Source organism: Sinohyriopsis cumingii, chromosome 6 (assembly GCF_028554795.1).
Source record: "Sinohyriopsis cumingii isolate HCF-2022 chromosome 6, ASM2855479v2, whole genome shotgun sequence".
In the NCBI taxonomy this organism is placed as follows: Eukaryota; Metazoa; Mollusca; class Bivalvia; order Unionida; family Unionidae; genus Sinohyriopsis; species Sinohyriopsis cumingii.
In genome coordinates, this window is record NC_142966.1 from 125,309,221 (window position 1) to 125,328,806 (window position 19,586).

General features: G+C 36.0%; 1 protein-coding gene across 1 annotated transcript in view; it reads left to right on the top strand.

Annotated features, from left to right (window-relative positions):
- The window catches only part of LOC149797894 (arginine--tRNA ligase, cytoplasmic-like), a 207,604-nt gene that overhangs the window by 174,443 nt on the left and 13,575 nt on the right, over nt 1-19,586 (top strand). Inside the window, exon 13 of the mRNA XM_089962930.1 lies at nt 18,035-18,282. Within this exon, the coding sequence (XP_089819056.1) occupies nt 18,035-18,282 (248 nt within the window). The remainder of the gene's footprint in view (nt 1-18,034; nt 18,283-19,586) is intronic.

The window sequence follows — 19,586 nt, forward strand, 5'->3', positions numbered from 1 at the left end:
ACCTTTCTTGGTAAAAATCTGATGCCTTTGCAAAAGACCGATATGCATGAACTTAAATGTGCAGATGTGTACAAGCACAGAATTTAAATAAGAAATGCCCAACAAGTTCGTCCAAAATTTGACATGACTAGCCATATGTTAGGGTGCCCCCTTGTTTGGTTATTGGTATCTAGGAAATAATCAATCATGGCGTTACTGCTTGGATCAAGTAGTTAATTACATAAAATATGCTATTAATGGAAGGAATAACAGAGATCTAACCACAGATATAGAATAGAACAAGATAAGCCTCCATATGTAAAATATAACAATCTAATCAATTACATTAACAAAATGAAATTGAACATGATACTTGAACGATGCACTTTCCAGAAATAAAATTAAATTTTTTTATAATAAATGCAGTTGTCATTTCTGTTACACTAATAAAACAATTTTCATCATAGAATCAAGTGGACAGTTGAACTTATTTGCTCAGCATTCCTACATAATCTGATTACTTCCAGTCCTTCCAAATTCAGTGTTGGTAACAGGTTAGAGTTCCCATATTCCTTTTCCTCTTCTGTCTGTCTCTCCAGCCCCTTCCTGGTTATCAAATATAGCTTGGCTATCTGCTGTCATTCCCAGTGCATGGTGCACATATGGAGATATTTTCCCCCTTTAAAACAAATACATAAATATGCAACCTAATTATTTGTCAAGCTTTTTTCTTCTTCTGGGATTAAACAATATTCTTCACTGTTGTTAATTGTCTTATCTTAATTCAACAGAACTAAGATTAATATTGGTCAATTCACAGCTGATAAACATGACCCTTTTTACCATAAAATTAATGTCTTTACATAGCAGATAGCTGCATTCCTAAATGGAACCATGACATAACTAGACATCTTAGGAAGTAGTACCATGCCCCTGTTGGCTATGAGTCATTAATTGGACTATTTTTTGTTGGAAAAGAATTCACAATTTAATTACACAAATGAAATAATGGACTTCACATCTTGTCTTAACTACATTACTTGCTAACTTGCATTTTCATTAGCATAATATTTACAGACACAGTAAAATCAATTTCTAGCCATCATTATTCATGTCATTTAAGACCAGTAAATTTACATGTTCTCAGCATGAATTTGATATTAAATACAATAGATGAGTAAATTCAAATGGTTCAGAATTCATATCAGGGTAATTTTGTATGACATTCTTTGAATACATGAGTCATATAACATTCAAGACAGATGTTGTTGTAGGGTTTAGCACCATTTTTCAGCACATGATAGGCTATACATGGCGGCTAGTATTAATGGTGGAGGAAGAACCCGGGAAAACCCCGGAAAGAACCACCGACACATGAGAAGCTACTGGCGAGCTTTCTCACATACTCACATTGGCTGAATCCGAGACTCGAACCCACACAGACAGAAGTGAGATGGCAGTGATCTGTAACGGACAGCACTTTAGACCACTTGGCCACCCAGGGCCCCCAAGACAAATGAATGCAAACAATTAATTTCTGAAGTCTAGGAAAACTGATGTTTGAATTTAAGCAAACAAATGAAAACAAATAATTACAAACTTGTATCAATGAACATATTGTATGCGATTGAGACAAACCTTTTGCTTTCAGAGACTCATATTCTTTTCTATGAAGCGGAGTCTCTCTCTCTCTTTTCCGTGTCCTTCAACTCCCAGACACCCATACCTTAGACAGCTTACAACCAGAAATATTTGTTATTTCCAGGAGCTAAGAACTTCTTGCCTTCGCACAGAAACTTTGAGTAATTTCATGAGGGGAATTAAATGAAACATTGAAATTTGTGTGTGAAGCACACATAGCTTATTTACCTTAGCCAATAAGGATTAACTTCATCTAACTGCCAAATATGTAACATGCCCATCAAAGTTATAATAATTCTCTCTACTCCACTTTTATTAATAACTATGTGTGAAACAAATTCATTTTATGACACTTATTTCCAAATGGCACCAATATTTTCTTGATTGTCTCTACTTTGATACCTTCCTCTACTTAAACTCAAATTAAGATATCTTTCTGACCATTATCCTAAATATTCTAATTAAAAGTTAGTCATGCCCCAAAACAAGCAAACTTAACCACCACAGGCTATCATTTTATTGCAGCCTAGTCCATATGTCAAAGTTAACTGCTATGTGTCATGCTGACAAGGTTGACTTGTTTAGGTATTGCAATAACATTTTTCTTCAAAATTCACTCTGTTATACCCTGTACAGAAAATAGAGAGTGAACACCAAGTAGAAGAAATGCTAAAGCATGATATAATCAAACCATCCAATTCCTCATGTCATAGTCCAATTGTTCTTGTCAAAAAGAAATCTTGCAAGTTTTGATTTGCAATGGACTGTCAACACCTCAAAAATATAACAAACCAGAAACCTCTAGAAACAATTGGTCAATCAGAAATGAACAATTGGTGTGTTTTGGACCTGGCTTTAGGATTTGGGCTGATTCCACTTCATCCAAACAGAAAACACAAGTCAGCCTTCATAATGCATAATGGATTATATCAGTTTAATAAGCTCCTAATTGGCCCATGAGTTTCTAAATGGTTCTTGGATGGTCATTGCTTGGGCTTGCATGGAAAAATGCTACTCAAATGATATTCTTGGCTTTGAGCAACATCTAGCACATCTACAAGAAATTTTCGAATGACTCCAAAACGTAACCTTAAATGAAAATCATCAAAATGTAAATTTGCCACAAGGATGGAATTAAACTTGACAAGGACAAACAAAAAGTTGTTACAAAGTTTTGGACACCAAAAGATGGCCAAGATCTGAGGGGCTTCTTGCCATGAAAATGTTGCAGACGGTGTATTATTAGATGCTACAGTGAAATCATTGCTCCTCTAAACAAGCTCTTAAAAAATGATAATAAACAAAACTGCAATGACAACAGCATCTGTTCTGGCATACCCTAACATGAAAAAAACGTTCATACTGTCCACCAATGCATCAGGAAATGCAATTAACTCTATACTTGCACTGAAAGATCAGCTGGGAAGAAAACACACTATAACTTATGGAGGGAGAGCACCTACATGATGTGGAATGCAAATGAGCAATAACAGGTGAATCTTGATCACTTGTGGGGGGAGTATGATGTTACAGACACTTTCTGGAGTATCAAAAACTGTGATAATGTACAATGTTGCATTGAAATGGCTACAAAATATAAAGCAAATGCAGGACATCTGAGCTTGTTGCTGCAAGCATTTCACTATCACATAATTCATAAAGCTGAAATGCATATGAATTATCTAGAATCCCACATCAACAACAAACTGATGATATTGACAGTGACTGGGATACAGGTGCTATTTTTGGCAGTGAAACAGAATAATTGAAACCTGTTATGGTTACATTGGAATATACAGTACACATTCTAGACATGGAGTCTGATATGCAGACAGCTGTTTACAGCATCAGTGATCATGTTATGATTCTGTGCAAGTAATAAATATTCTTGCCAAGAGGAGGTCAAGGAGCAACAGTTTCTGTCCTGATTTGGCCCCTATCAAACAGTCAGGGAAGCTGACATAAGACAAACAACAAGCAATTAAAACTTGCAGTATATGGGGGGGGGGGGTATATCATATTGGATGGGTTGAATTATCACCCGTGGGACCAAAGAGCCAGAAAAAGACCCAAAAATATGCAAATCAAAATGTGGCATGCAATAACAGCAAAACTTCATTTGGATATACGTTGAGTCTGATTCACAGGTGGAGCACATCAAGGTTCTGATAGAACGCATACATCAGTATAATTTAATTGCTCCATGCCAAAATTGTGCTCTCATGTATGAGACTAGGATCAAAGCTGTTTGTCAAGTGAGCAAGTGAAATGGCCATCCCCTTCTGCCAAATTAATGTTCATCGTATCACTGGCACATTCTTGGACCTCTCACTAAAACTCCAGAAAAGTTTCAGTATATTCTACTGTATGTGGACATCTTCAGTCGCTTTGTTAAAGCATTCCCTTTAAGGGCCCAGGAAGCTACTGAAATTGCGGATAACCTGTACAGAGACATATTTCATTATATTTTGGTCCAAGTCACTGACTTTGTTTAAATTTAGGTTTTAAGTTTATTTCTCAAGTTCTGTTCATGCTAGAATCATTGAACATGTTATTGCATGCATTTCCAGACCTACATTTCACATGTTACTGGCTTATGTTAAGTTTTTGCATGTAGCTTATGACCAAATTAGTTATATATGCACTGCATGATACTGTGATGTACTGAGAACCATGAATCTTGGTGAGACGATGCATCACATAAGTATTACACCTGCATTTTATAAGTAGGTCTCTGTGACCAATATTCAACGATGTACTATTTATGGTTAATTTTCATGTTTTTACTTTTCATGTATTAATCATTAGATTCAGTGATTGTATAAAACTTTCTGAGTACTCTGATGATTGTATGCATCTCTGGTAGTACTACATCCATATCATAAAGGTTACTGTGACCTATGTTTCTACATTTTACTGGCTTAAGTTAAGTATGTTCATTTAGCTCATGATTACATTGGTTTTTGATTTTTCATGTACAGTCTGTCTTATCTAGAATCTCGAGACTGTGGATACATCTTGATGAGCAATATTCCCTCCTTTTATTTGTAGGTAATTATGGCCCATATTTAACGCTTCACTGACTTGAACAAATTTGTTGTTTTTCATTTCTCAGTCACTGTTCATGAGAAACAATGACAGATTCATTTCCATTTCTACCATATCCAAGCAAAAAGAGAATTTATTGTGACTTGTCATGTACTGGCTTTGGTTAGCTTTGTATATTTAGCCTCCAACCACGTGAATTTTTAGCATAGTGTGTGAACACTATTCTAACTGAAATCACAAGTAGATGTATCTGTACAAGTTTAGCATCAATTTTACAAAGAGAGGTTTTTGTGACCTATGTTTAATACCTCATTGACTTTGTTGAAATTCATGTTAAAGTTCATTTATTAGGCGCTGTTTATGTTCCAACCATACCAAAACTAGGTCATTGCTACCCAGTTTTCACACATGAGTTATGTTGCTGCTCAATGTTCTTTTTCTTATACCCACAATCTCTTGGACCCAGCTTCACAAATATTCATGACAGTTGATAAATTGCATCTCACAGAAAGTAACCATAAGAAAAGTAGACCAGCATAATTATACACTTTTGTGATTTTGTTTTTAAATTCAGTGCAATTCATTGTGATTATCAGTTATTCAGTATCTCAAACCTTATTTCACCTACACTCATGTGGATACATCATAATGAGAGGGATGCAGCCATACAAACACAAGGTCATTGTGACCCGTCTATTCACTCTTGAGTGTGACTTTTTGCTCTGCTAATTACATTTCAGTATCTATGACCCTCTTTGTTAAACACAATATGAAAACTGCAGTGTGGATGCATATCAAGATGTCTGAGTAATCCTCCCATTTATAAACCTGGTCATTGTGACCTAATTGGTATGCTTGTGTGACTGTGTTTTTCAGTTATTGATTTGTTACACTTCAAATATCTTGGACACTTTTTTTAATCTAAATGTACAGACCATCTAATTTTCCTGATACTATATTCTAAATCTGCTTTAATTCTCTATACTGCAGTATATTCAGGTTTGCAAACTAAGTATGTTTCTTGTAATCGAAGATAAATAATATCAGATAAACAAAGAAACAGTTTACCGTTATTCAAAAACAGGTGAATAGGTTGCCATCAGACCTAGAAACTGCTTTTATTACCATAAATGTAATATGGCTCTCCAGCTTTTCTTTATCTCTTGAATACCTGTGAGGGCCAGAGATCAGCATGTAACCAAATCTAAAGATTTTTTTTCTGAGGAATCACCATATCCTTTACCACTCTGCCACAGATCTAAACAATTTTGAGTCATGATATAGTATTTAGAGAGGTACAGAATAATTTTACTTTTAATACATACTGTATTAACCGATTCGGCCCCGATCCCGTCTGTAGGCGTGATGAGGCTGTACCCTACTTCGAAGCCCTGCAGCATCAAGGCCATTTAAGATAGGCCAACGTGGGTGGTATTAAAAAAAAAGCAGACAGATATAGCTCTAAAATGATATCAAATAATCTGGAAGTTCTAGTTGCACTACAAAATACAGTTAGAAAAAGCTCATTTTTTGGACCCGTTTTTTTTTTCCACCCAAAATTCGCTCGAGATCGGAATGCGATTTTGTGTCCGGATTTTAGACTTTTTGGCCTCGGATCTAAGGCATACCGGTCTTAACTGCACACAGACAGGTGAACCTTTGCAAAAACTAGGATAAGGTGGGCATTTGGAATAAATTGCGGTCTCCATACGAAAATGATGGGTCTATTAAGCAAAACAAAAAAAAAAAAAAAAAAGAACTCCAACTTTTACCCTTCTGCTCACGCGCAAGCAAAATAACCAATGGAAATTGATGTTTCTAATACAACTAGGCATTATTCTCATGGATAATCTGTTGAAAACCGCTGTATTACGATGTATTCAGAAATAGCACCCCAAATCTCGTTCCTACGCACATTTCAGACAAAAACGACAAAAACCTCTGGGGCCGAATGAGTTAAGAATCAAACTGTGCTTCCTTACCTTTGTAGAAGTCATTAGTTTGTCTGGAAGGGGGTCTCTTGTTACTACTTACTATCACCATTGTTTTGACTCTGTCGGCATTTGTGTAGTTTTGGTTTGATGCTCTTACACACGATTTGAAACTTGCATTCAACACAAAAAGACTATTGTGCAGACTTGTCTCCAAAGACAACATATATACACAAACAAAAACAAAACACAGACACCAGAACTACAGCCTGTACTTTTTTGTTAGTAAAAGAAAACACCAAAATTATCATGCAAGTCTATTTTGATTCCAGAAATGGAAACTATGGGGGCTTAAGGGTTCCTACTAGGTCAAAAATTGGGTTATTTAGATAATTTAAGTGTCACGAATACCAGCATCATTTTGTTAGAGAATCCAAAGCATGTCATTAACAGCCTCCACTGCTGTCTGTAGCAGGAGTTGAATTCCTCATGATGCAGGTGGCCAGACTGGGTACCCATCCAATCAATCTATCTGCCAACCAATGAAATTGATTGTCTTTTGCTTCTTTGGCAGTGAGTGCACTCTCTTCAGGAAGTTATCCTGGGTGTGTTCAATTAAGTCTAAAACCATCCATAATGATCTGTCATCTGCATCTCCAGAGGTCTGTTTTATGGACGCCATGGTAACAACTATTTAGCATGAAAGATGAAACAAATTGTCAGTGGTGAAATGATGGATCCCAGAATACTGGTTATTGTGTTTTATAATTGCAACTAAGGATAAAATATGACCTAATTTACCTAGTCTACGTCTGATTGGTTTTGAACATGCAGGGGGCATAATAGAAGTGTTAATTTTCAGGATATATTTTCTTTTTAAAAATGTTAATTTTCATTTGCACACAAATTATCTGGACACTGAGAAAAGTGACTAATTTTTAAAGTTAAAAAAAATGAATAAATAACTTTCATTTATGAAACTTAGCACATGAAGCCATCTCACTCAAGGAGGGTAATTCAGCTATACCAAAACTATATCACTGGAATCTAAGTTTCATGCTCGAATGATTTCTGTATTTTCAAGCTATATGTTCATTACACCATTAATATCTTGGACTAATTTTCAGCTATTCACGCAATTGGTGTGTGGCTTCATCTCAATGGGAATAACTTGACCATACACAAAGCAGGTCACTGTGACCTAATTTTCAGATTTGAGTAATTCTGGTATTTTCTTCTCTACCAGTCTGTCTGATTTGCTGCTTCAAATTTGCTCCTGCTTGTTTAGGAATGTGTGTTTAGAAGTCAACACATTGTTACATGTGCGTTATTATATAGAATCTCAGCAACACATGTAAGGTTTATTTTAAGTCTACAAAAGATACTAACGCTGTGCCAGACTTCCAGATTCTGGATTAAAAATTCTTTTTCCTTTTTATTTTCTCCTTACATTTAATCTTAAAAGTTTATCAATATGAAAAAATAATATGGGTCTTGCAAATTTTCAAAATTTTAACTGAACCAATTAAATATGTTCAACCAGCACAAAATCTGACTGCATTACAATCCCATTTTGATTTCCCCAAATAAATGGTTGATTGATGCATGGTTACATGAGGTGCACAAGGCCTATCTATGGAGGAAAAAATCCCCATCCTTCCTTTAGCAGTTTCTAACACCTACTTCATCATGTACATTGTTGCATTGATGCTGTAGGACTGCACAGTTCATGCATTGCTATAACTTGTTTATACAAAACCATGCATAAAGGATGGGAGAAACGAAAGTAGATGTGTGACCTTCACATTTCAATTTTGTCTGTACAGATTCATAAAAAAAGATTTAGTTGAATACTTGCCAAATTCTGTGATGATTTCATTTTATGAAAGATAAAGTAATACTGTAACAGCTTTGCTTATCTTTGCTGTAGCTTTTGTCTAGAGATATGATACAGTTGCACTCTTAACAGTTTGAGAAGCTATAATAGTTTTATGTCGGTGTGTTGGCTTTGTGGCACTTTACTGACTTCTGTGCTACGACTTAGTGGCATTAATTTCAACTGGCTTTTCATGCAGAAACCTAATAAGTATGTCTTTTTAAATTAATTCGTATGTACTTTAAAATTACTTAGTAAGTATGTATTTTTAAATTATTAGAAAGTTTGTATTTTTAAATTAGTATGTGGTTTTAAATCAATTAGTATTTTTAAATTAATTATTAAGTTTGTAGTTTTAATGTAATTAGTACTTAATTTTAAAAATGATAAGTACATATTGTTAAAATGGTAAGTTTATATTTTTAAGGTCATCTGTATCATCCTTAAATCTTTACTGCATACACCCACCCACATACAGACACACACACACACACACACACACACACACACTTTTGAAAGAGGAAGGTAGCCCCCTATTTTTTACAAATCCTTGATGCAACACTTTTGTAATACTATAAAATATTCCTGGTCAGCTCCTGTGAATGGCCTGCCAGTTCAGATCATGTTACAGATTGGGAGTATTTTTGGAAGGGATTGGTCTAATGTTGCATTATTGCAGCACACTGATGTACTTAAACTATTACTGTTGCAGCAGATGCTACTACGATTAGTATCATTATGTTATGATAGTCCAGCCTGCCTTGTCAATAGCTCAACATACTCTATGTAACTGCTTGCAAGTCGAGTCAAATGGCAAACAAAAAAGATCATGGTCTTTCCTTTGCATAATATGCCTGCAGATCAATACTCAATCAAACTGCACTCACCCAGGTCTGAAGGCACATTATGCGATGGCAGATCTGGGTCTGTGCAGTTTGCACTTGGACTCCAAAGTGAGTAAATACAGTATTGATTACTTTGACATATGTGTGCATCTTCATCAATCTGTTCTTACTAAAGATCTTTTTTTCCTCACCATCAGGTTGTGACCCTAATCAGGGTCACAAGGACATTCTGGAAGGTTGCCAGGATTTTATTTTTAAGGTGGCAGAACTTATCAGAATGTGTAAATGGGATTTTGAGGCTTAGAAAAAAATACTTTTTAGGGTCATGGCCAAAAAAGGATGAGAACTGCTGCTTTAAATTAACCTTACTTTTATAGATTTGTACTTAAATAAATAAAGATAGGTTTAAACATGGGAGCTCTTGTTGTCATTATTATTTCATGTTGGTGCCAATTTCAAATGAAATACGTGAAACTTAATTCAGTAAGAGCCATGGCAAGGAAAAATACTTTCAAGAAAAGAAAAACCCATCTAAATAGGATTTATTGATTTATTGATTTTTAGAGAAATAAGTGTCCACTGATGGTGCAATACCTTCTTGTCAGTCATGGCATCTTCCAGCCAGCAAGACAGAAATTTTTATGTCAACTCAATTACAGAACTTCATATTATGTAGACCGAAATTTTTGTTACCTCAATTACAGAACTTCATGATTATGTACCACAAGAGGAAATCTTGGAGTTTTTCAGGGAATACAGTTTACATGACATGTTTGGAACATATATTTTAAGGATTTTATACTTCTTACAATCATCTCTTTTTTGCATATATCTTGCTGAATTTTAACATCTTCACCTATTATCTTTTATCTTGTACTTCTTCATGTTTACTTTTATTGGGACCAGTTTATCTTCCTAAAAATTTGCATGCTGTTATTTATATTTACATTTTTTGAAATTTTATTTTTTAAGCAGCTTCATAAAGCCATTATTGTGCTGACATGCCAGTAACTGCTAATAAATAATAATAAACAGGATTTAATAATACACAACAAAATTGAATGCTTTCAATAAAGCCACAAAAAGGGCAATGAATCAACTTTGTAGCAATTGTGAGTACATGTATTGTGGTGGTGGTGGTGGTGACAATTATGTAATCTCTGAAATCCTTTATTAACATACATTTATAAGCTTCATATATTATAATCAATCTCAGTATGTAAGCTTTTATCATTGGCATCTGGGATGAGTTTATAAGTGACATCTACACATTAATGGGGCATACTTGCATGTAATCGGCTGGTTTAGAAACTTCAGTTTTTGTTAACAAACTGATCAAACTTGGTGCTTAAGCTAATACAAGTGATTTAGGATGAATTTTATTTTTCAGTGACATATTAGTTTTCAATAAATAGAACTATAACTGAACTTGCTTTTGCTGGAAATACATTTAGATTTTAAAAATGACTTAACTTTCCCACTGAGATGACAATCACTTTGATTGAACAAGAAAAAGCCATCCCCAGTGCCTAAACATTAAGTCACTATATATATATATATATATATATATATATATATATATATATATATATATATATATTGCCCAATTAAGTGGATGCCCCATAGATATACATGTAAATAAGTCAAAAAAGGTATGCATGTATTTTGTCCTTTAAGATATGGCCTATATATAAAAAAATGGCTGCCCTGAGTAAAAGATATATATATATATATATATATATATTTAGGAAAACTTTTTCCAGGTCTTATATTAAGTTTACAAATCTATCCATCATTATGAGCTTTATTGGGTGTCTTTTTTTTACAGGATGAATTATGTTACTATACATGTGTTTACTTGTATATTTTGAGATTAGTCTGTTCACATATTTTAAGATTTTTTAAGAGGCAATAATAGTATAAAGTATACAAGTTGTTGGGTTGTTTGTACTTTTCCAAATATGTAAAAGGAAGATTTGCATACTTCATACAGAACAATTACATGGGTGAACTGGCACTTGACCAGTCACATATTAAACATACCTAATTCTGTGATACATTCACAAGGTGAACATAACCATAGTTTATACCCTGCCAGTGTTCACTCACAGTGGAATACATTTCTTATTAAGTGTGTTAACTTGCACCCTGTGCAACTGAAGTCTTTTAAGTGAACTCCATATGATCTACCACCTGAGTAAATCTTTGACGTTTGAAGGGAATGCCATTTATGTTACAAATTTTGACTATATATTTTATGATTTTTTTAAAATAACCTTTATCATTTATTTTATATACCATATCTAGAATTTCAACATCTTTAACTTTTATAGTTTTTCCTGTGTACAATATTTTCATGTGATTCTTGGAAGGCCTCATCTCCCTCAATTTGTAGGCAATTCTTGAGCATAAAATTTTTACATTTTTAAAACATAACATTTAATTGGCACCATATATTAAATATTGTCCCGAATGGAACCGCGTATGACTGTTGTCTGATTGGAATCCCATATGACTGTTGTCTAATTGGAACCTCGTATGACTGTTGTCTGATTGGAACCCCATATGACTGTCATCTGATTGGAACCCCATATGACTGTTGTCTGATTGGAACCCCATATGACTGTTGCCTGATCGGAACCCCATATAACTGTTGTCTGATTGGAACCCCATATGACTGTTGTCTGATTGGAACTCCATATGACTGTTGTCTGATTGGAACCCTGTATGACTTGTCGGATCGGAACCCCATATGACTGTTGTCTGATTGGAACCCTGTATGACTGTTGTCTGTTTGGAATCCTGTATGACTATTGTCTGATTGGAATCCCATATGACTATTGTCTGATTGAAACCCTGTATGACTATTGTCTGATTGGAACCCTGTATGACTTTTGTCTTATTGGAACCCCATATGACTATTGTCTGATTGGAACCCTGTATGATTGTTGTCTGATTGAAACCCCATATAACTGTTTGATTGGAATCCAGTATGACTGTTGTCTGATTGGACCCAAATATGACTGTTGTCTGATTGGAACCCCGTATGACTGTTGTCTTATTGGAACCCCATATGAATATTGTCTGATTGGAACCCTGTATGACTGTTGTCTGATTGGAACCCCATATGACTACTGTCTGATTGGAACCCTGTATGACTGTTGTCTGATTGGAACCCTGTATGACTATTGTCTGATTGGAACCCCATATGACTGTTGTCTGATTGGAACCCCATATGACTGTTGTATGTTTAGAACCCTGTTTGACTATTGTCTGATTGGAACCCCATATGACCATTGCCTGATTGGAACCCCATATGACTAATGTCAGAAGTGGAACCCCATATGATTATTGTCTGATTGGAACCCTGTTTGACTATTGTCTGATTGGAACCCCATGACTATTGTCTGATTGGAACCATCTTTGATTATTGTCTGATTGGAATCCCATATGACTATTGTCTGATTGAAACCCTGTACGACTGTTGTCTGGTTGGAACCCTGTATGACTATTGTCTGATGAGAACCCTGTATGACTGTTGTCTGATTGGAACCCTGTATGACTGTTGCCTGATTGGAACCATGTATGGCTATTGTCTGATTGGAACCCTGTATGGCTGTTTTCTGACTGGAACCCCATATGACTGTTGTCTGATTGGAACTCCATATGACTGTTTTCTGACTGGAACCCTGTATGACTATTGTCTGATTGGAACCCTGTTTGACTATTGTCTGATTGGAACCCTGTTTGAATGTTGTCTGATTGGAACACTGTATGACTGTTGTCTGATTGGAACCCTGTATGACTGTTGTCTGATTGGAACCCCATATGACTGTTGTCTGATTGGAACCCTGTATGACAGTTTGATTGGAACCACATATGACTTTTCTGACTGGAACCCTATATGACTGTTGTCAGTGCTGCTTGCCTTTATAGATCATTCACACATCTCACCTTTTTCTGCACAAGCTGGTGTCTTGATTTTTTTACTATCATGTGTTTGTTAGAAAGTTTGCAAGTAACTTCCTTTAGGTTGATGGTTCTTCACCTGTTTTTTTTTTACTGTGACTGAAAAAAGATTAATGGTTTTTGCACAGAAATTTCAGTTCTCAACCATGTTGTTAACTGTAAAGGTGTACTGATTTTAGCCTTCTTTGAGCACCACAGAATATGTATTGGTTTCAGATTGGTTAATTTGTGGTAATGCAGGAGCCCAGTGGTAATCACCTTTCAGTCCATCCATAGAGCAGAGGAGCTTGAGATGGCCTGTGGTCAGTCTGTCTGGCCTGTGGTCATTGTTATGCCTACTTTAAGGTTTGCCATCACACACATTCATCACATGGTCTAGTTGGTCCTAAATAAAAATGGTGCCACTCATATGTGCAATATGGCCACCATAGACTCTATCTTGTAAATCTTGTTATTGCCACTTCTTCTCAGCAGAAATACATATTGACATTAGGTTTTAATTGCAAGACTTATGATGATGTCTAGGTCATCTGAAATAATAATAATAATGAGGACTTTGTATAGCGCCTAATCTTTGGAAACTCTGAATGCTTTACAACATTAGACAACACCTATAAGATAAAAAACATAATGATATGATTAAAAAAACAAACGCCATGAAATTAGAAAACATAAATAAAAAAACATGCTGAGAATATTTCAGGTAGGAAACATTATTAGGTCTTTAAGTTTGTTCTTGCAGTCAAAATAAGTGAGTTTTGAGAGCTATCTTGAATGTGATCACTGTGTCTTTGTGTCTAAGTTCAGTGGGCAATTCATTCCACATTGCTGGGCCCTGGTATGCAAAAGAACGCTGTCCATATGACTTTGTTTTCATAGTAGGAATAATGAGTATACGATTGTTAGAAGAGGAGCGTAAGTATCTTGCTGGTGTGTACACATGGGTGACGTTGGATAGGTATGTTGGACTAGAGTCCGACATTGAAACATAGCACAGAGAACAAATTTTGTGTTTGATTCTGGATCGAATGGATAGCCAGTGTAGGGTACAGAGCAGCAGGGAGGTGTGCTCTGATTGTGGTACTCTAAGTATGATCCGAGCAGCTGTGATTTGAACTTTTTGAAATTTCTGGAGCAGATATTGAGATGAACCAGACAGAATTGAGTTACAATAGTCCAGTCTTGAAAGTACTAATGAACACACAAGTGTTTTAATGTCATCAGCTGAAAGATATTTGCAAATTGAGCTGATGCGTCTCAGCTCAAGATATGCAGCCTTGCATATGTTCATGACATGTTGGTGCAATGTGAGAGTACTGTCCAGAGTAACACCTAGGTTTCGTACTGATTGTGTGAATTTAATGTTGGCATTGCTGATATTTATTGTTTGAGGTAAAGGATGTGAATGAGAAAGTCTTTGTGTTGTGATCAGAATGGCCTCAGTTTTATCATCATTCATCTGCAGCTTGTTACATGTCATCCATGATTTCACATCAGAAGTGTACCTCTCTACACCTTGGATGGTAGCATCAACTTCAGTTAGGTGGCTAGATTTGTATATTTGGGTGTCATCAGCGTACAATTGGTGAGACACTGGATGATGATCTGTGACACTTGAGAGTGACTGAGTGTACAGAATGAAAGAAAAGGTCCAAGAATGGACCCCTGTGGAACACCACAACATAGATCAACTGGGCTGGAGTGTATTTCATTTGCAGATACAATTTGTGTCCTGTTGACCAAGTAGGACTTGAACAACAGTAAGGCTGTATCATGAATGCCAAATGCTGGAGACGGTGAAGTAATATATCATGGTCTATTGTGTCAAATGCTGCAGACAAATCAAGGAGGGTGAGGACTGTAATCTTTCCTCTATTCAACGTAGAGAGAATGTCATTAACTACTTTTAGAAGAGTAGTTTCAGTACTGTGGCAAGGGCGATATGCAGGTTGTACATTGCTAAAAAGACTGTTTGAATTTAGATGAAATACAAGCTGGGATAGAACAACCTTTTCTAAGATATTTTATATGAATGGGAGATTAGAAACTGGATGGTAGTTCTTTAAATCGTTATGGTCAAGTGTTTCTTCAGCAGAAGCTTTACAGTGGCAGTTTTGAAAAATGATGGGAATTCCCCGGATGAGAGAGAGGTATTAATAACATCAGTTAGTGAAGGCAATACTGGATCTAAGCACTCAAGCAGCAGTGATGTTGGAATTGGATCAAGTTCACATGACTTTGGTGCACTCTTCATCACGATTGTATGTACAAAATCCATAGAGACAGGTTCAAATGCTGCTAATGGTTGCCGCTCAAATTCTGTATCCCAACTATATGGTGACAATGAGTCAATTGAAATTGTGGTGTCAAGCTTATCTCTAATGGTTTGTACTTTATCACGGAAGAAATTTGCAAACATGTCCAGAAGGTCGACTGGAGAGAAGGTATCTGGAAGTCATGTAGATTTGTTCCATGACATTAGCTTGTTAGTAATCTTGAAGAGCTCATTGCAGCTATAACTTTCCATGATCTTAGTAGTGTAGTGGGCTGATTTTGCTGCATGGACTATATTTGTGATATTCTTCTTAGAGGCTTCATAGATTTGCTTATGAATAGTGAGTCTGGTGGAAAGCCAAAGCCTCTCAGCTTTACGGCGGTCTCTTTTAGCAGCGCGAAGCTGGTCCTTAACACTGCTATACCATGGAGAACACTTTTGAATTGATACTCTGCACTTGGTAGCTGGTGCATGTTTGTCAAGCAATGAATGCAGGCAGTTATCAAGTTGTTGTGAGGTAGGAGGTAAGCAAGTTGTTAAGTTAGCTTGGATGTCGTGCATTAGTTTGGTTCTATTTATCATACAGAGGTTTCTCTTAGTAGCAGATATAAAGGTGGAGGGTTAGGGACTGATACATCAAGATGGCATATAATGCAGAGGTGATCTGATGCAAGGTCATGGGATACATTAATGGAATCTATGAGTTTTGATGTATTTGGGTTTCTGGGACAATCAAAGTGATAGTTGAAATCTCCAAGAATAACCAGGTTGCCACCTATCGAATTTCCATTGTCCAGGAGATTCGGAAACTGCTCCAAAAAGAGAGAGTCAGGCAGCTTGTTTTTTCTACTAGGAGGAGGGTAGTATAGGCAGAAAAAATGGACTGACCTTTGCTCCAGTGTGAGTGTGGTTTGGACTAGTTCAAATGATGTGTGGTCATAATTGAATGTTGTGGTATGGTTTAGACGTTTTATCATGGTGTTCTTTGTGATGACAGCAATTCCACCTCCGCAAGAATTACGGGGGGAACAACTTGATGGAGTAACCAGTGGGTGTTAGATCCGCACACTTGGGCTCATCGCCTGATGTTTTTAGCCATGTTTCTGTCAGGAAAAATAGGTCAGTATTCTGGTCGTTGATAAAATCAACTATTTCTGTGTGCTTTTCCGGTGGTCCTACTGACTGGGCATTGAATAATGCAATATGCAAAGGTATCTCCTGGATAGTTGACACAAAGGTTGAAGAATTAATAGGGATTTGAATTAGGTTATCTAAATTAACGGTCAATTTGTTTTTAAATTGTTGAGCCAAAATAAGGTAGATAACTGGAATTCTTCCTGTTCTATGCTTTTTTGCTTCTGTTTACATTTAGGTAATGATGAATGTAGTCCCAGTTCGTTTAGTCTAGAGCACAATGTAGTGTGGAAGCCAAAGAATGATCATTTAAAGCAATTAATGAGGGTCCATCGTAGCATAAATGGGTTGACTGGCGAGTATCATGTGATGGCAGTTTTTTCAAAAACAGTGGAGCAAGACAGCTGAGAAAAAGTATAATTGCTCTCATTTCCAAAACAAGGAGATGAAGAAACACATACAAATTTAACAGCCAATACATAATGAACACAATAACGTAGATGAAAACAGGCAACAAGCACAAATATCATGAAAACGACAATAAAAAATGGAACAGCTGCTTCAAGCTGGTTAAGCGATAGCGGCCATCTTAGTTGGTCTACATGGATATCTAAATATGTCCACCACATGAGACATCTTGTGTGTGATTTGGATTTTTAATGTAGCTTGAAAGAAATTTCAATCATATAGCTACAATGTCTGCAGTGTAGCAGTTTATAGTGATGTCTATCACTGGGGCATCACCCAGTCACATTATCTGAATACCAGGCCGACCAGACCTAACACTAACCTCTTAATGCTGAGCGCCTGGTGAGCAGTTGTTAGTACCATTTTTATAAGTCTTTGGTAGGCCACGAAATCGGATTCATGAGACGACTTGAAAAAAATCTTGTTTTCATTGCAATACTTATGTAATCTTGTTCCTAAATAACAAATTGTGCTGCTTGGACATCCAGAAAGGCCCCTGCGGTGGTAATATTTTTCTCACTACTGGACATGAACTAAAATTTATAAATTAAATTGAGCAAGGCCCTTTGTGATGCAGCTTTCATAATAGCTTGTTTTCCTGCATGTTTGTTTATTTAGAATGAACAGGTCGTCATAGAAAGCAAAACTAATGGTAAGAAAATATAAATGTTTTCATGACTTACTCTGTATGCCCCACTATGACAATGATTGGGGTATATGTAGTGTTTCCTTTGTTCATGCATCCTTCCATCACTCATAAATTAAGTTTTGTGTTTAAGTCATTTCAGTCACAGTGGTGATGCATTTATATTCAATGAACGCATTTCTGGTTCAGCCATAGTTAAATAAATTATTTTTTTATCCACAGGTCAATTGTCCGAAATGCCAATGTTACACCTGAGCAGTTGAAGGCATATGTCAAATCAAATGAAATTAGCCTGGATCATGAAAAGGAATGGAAATTATCCAAGTGTTTGCTTCGTTTCCCTGAGGTCATTTTGAAATGCCTGGATGATCTACTGCTACACAGTCTTTGTGACTACCTGTACGAATTATCCACAACATTCACCGAGTTCTATGACAACTGTTATTGTATAGAGAAAGACAGACAGACAGGTAGGTATATTTGACAACATACATTTTGAGAAAGTAATCTTGTATTGAGTATTGTAAGATATTAATGGTGTCACATTTTGTGTTGAAACAGTAATGTGTGTGGGGCTGTTAAAATGGAGATAATAAATTCACAACAAATTCTTTCACATACACATGCAATAACTTGTACAGAAATTTTCTGTGGCACTAATTCACACAGAGGGTCAACAAGTTTGTAATTCTCTAGCACTACTTCTTGCAGTGGGTCAACAAGTTTGTAATTTTCTTTGGCACTATTTCACACAGAGAGTCTGCAAGCTTGTAATTCTCTGTGGCACTACTTTGAGTGAACAAGTTTGTAATTCTCTGTGACACTACTTCACACAGTCAGCAAGTTTGTAATTCTCTGTGGCACTACTTCACAGTGTGTTAACAAGCTTATAATTCACTGTGACACTACCTTGCATTGATAGTCAACAAGTTTGTAATTCTCACAGGCACTACCTTTCACAAAGAGTCAACAAGTTTGTAATTCTCTGTGGCACTACCTCACACAGAGAGTTAACTGTTTGTAATTCTCTGTGGCACTACTTCACACAGAGAGTCAACAAGTTTGTAATTCTCTGGCAGTACTTCACACAGAGTCAACAAGTTTGTAATTCTCTGGCAGTACTTCACACAGAGTCAACAAGTTTGTAATTCTCTGTGGCAGTACTTCACACACAGAGTCAACAAGTTTGTAATTATGTGGCAGTACTTCACACACAGAGTCAACAAGTTTGTAATTCTCTGTGGCAGTACTTTACACAAAGAGTCAACAAGTTTGTAATCTTCTGTTACACTACATCACAGAGCCAGCAAGTTTGTAATCCTCTGTTGCTTAACTTCACACAAAGAGACAACAAGTTTGTACTTCTCTGTGGCACTATCTCACACAGTGTCAACATTTCTTACTGGAATAATAGATTTTGCTGCTGAATTAAAAACTGTAATCAGATTATGATATAATGTATTGACTGTTGACAAATCTGTAAACAGATTATGATGAAATGTGTTGACTGTTAACAGAAATGTAATCAGGTTATGATGATGGAACATGTTGACTGTTGTTAAAATTGTAATAATATTATGAAAATGGAATGTGTTGACTGTTGACAGAACTGTAATCAGGTTATAATGGAATGTGTTGACAGAACTTTAATCAGATTATGATAATGGAATTTGTTGACTGTTGACAGAACTGTAATCAGATTTTTATAATGGAATGTGTTGACTGTTGACAGAACTGTAATCAGATTATGATAATGGAATGTCTTGACTGTTGA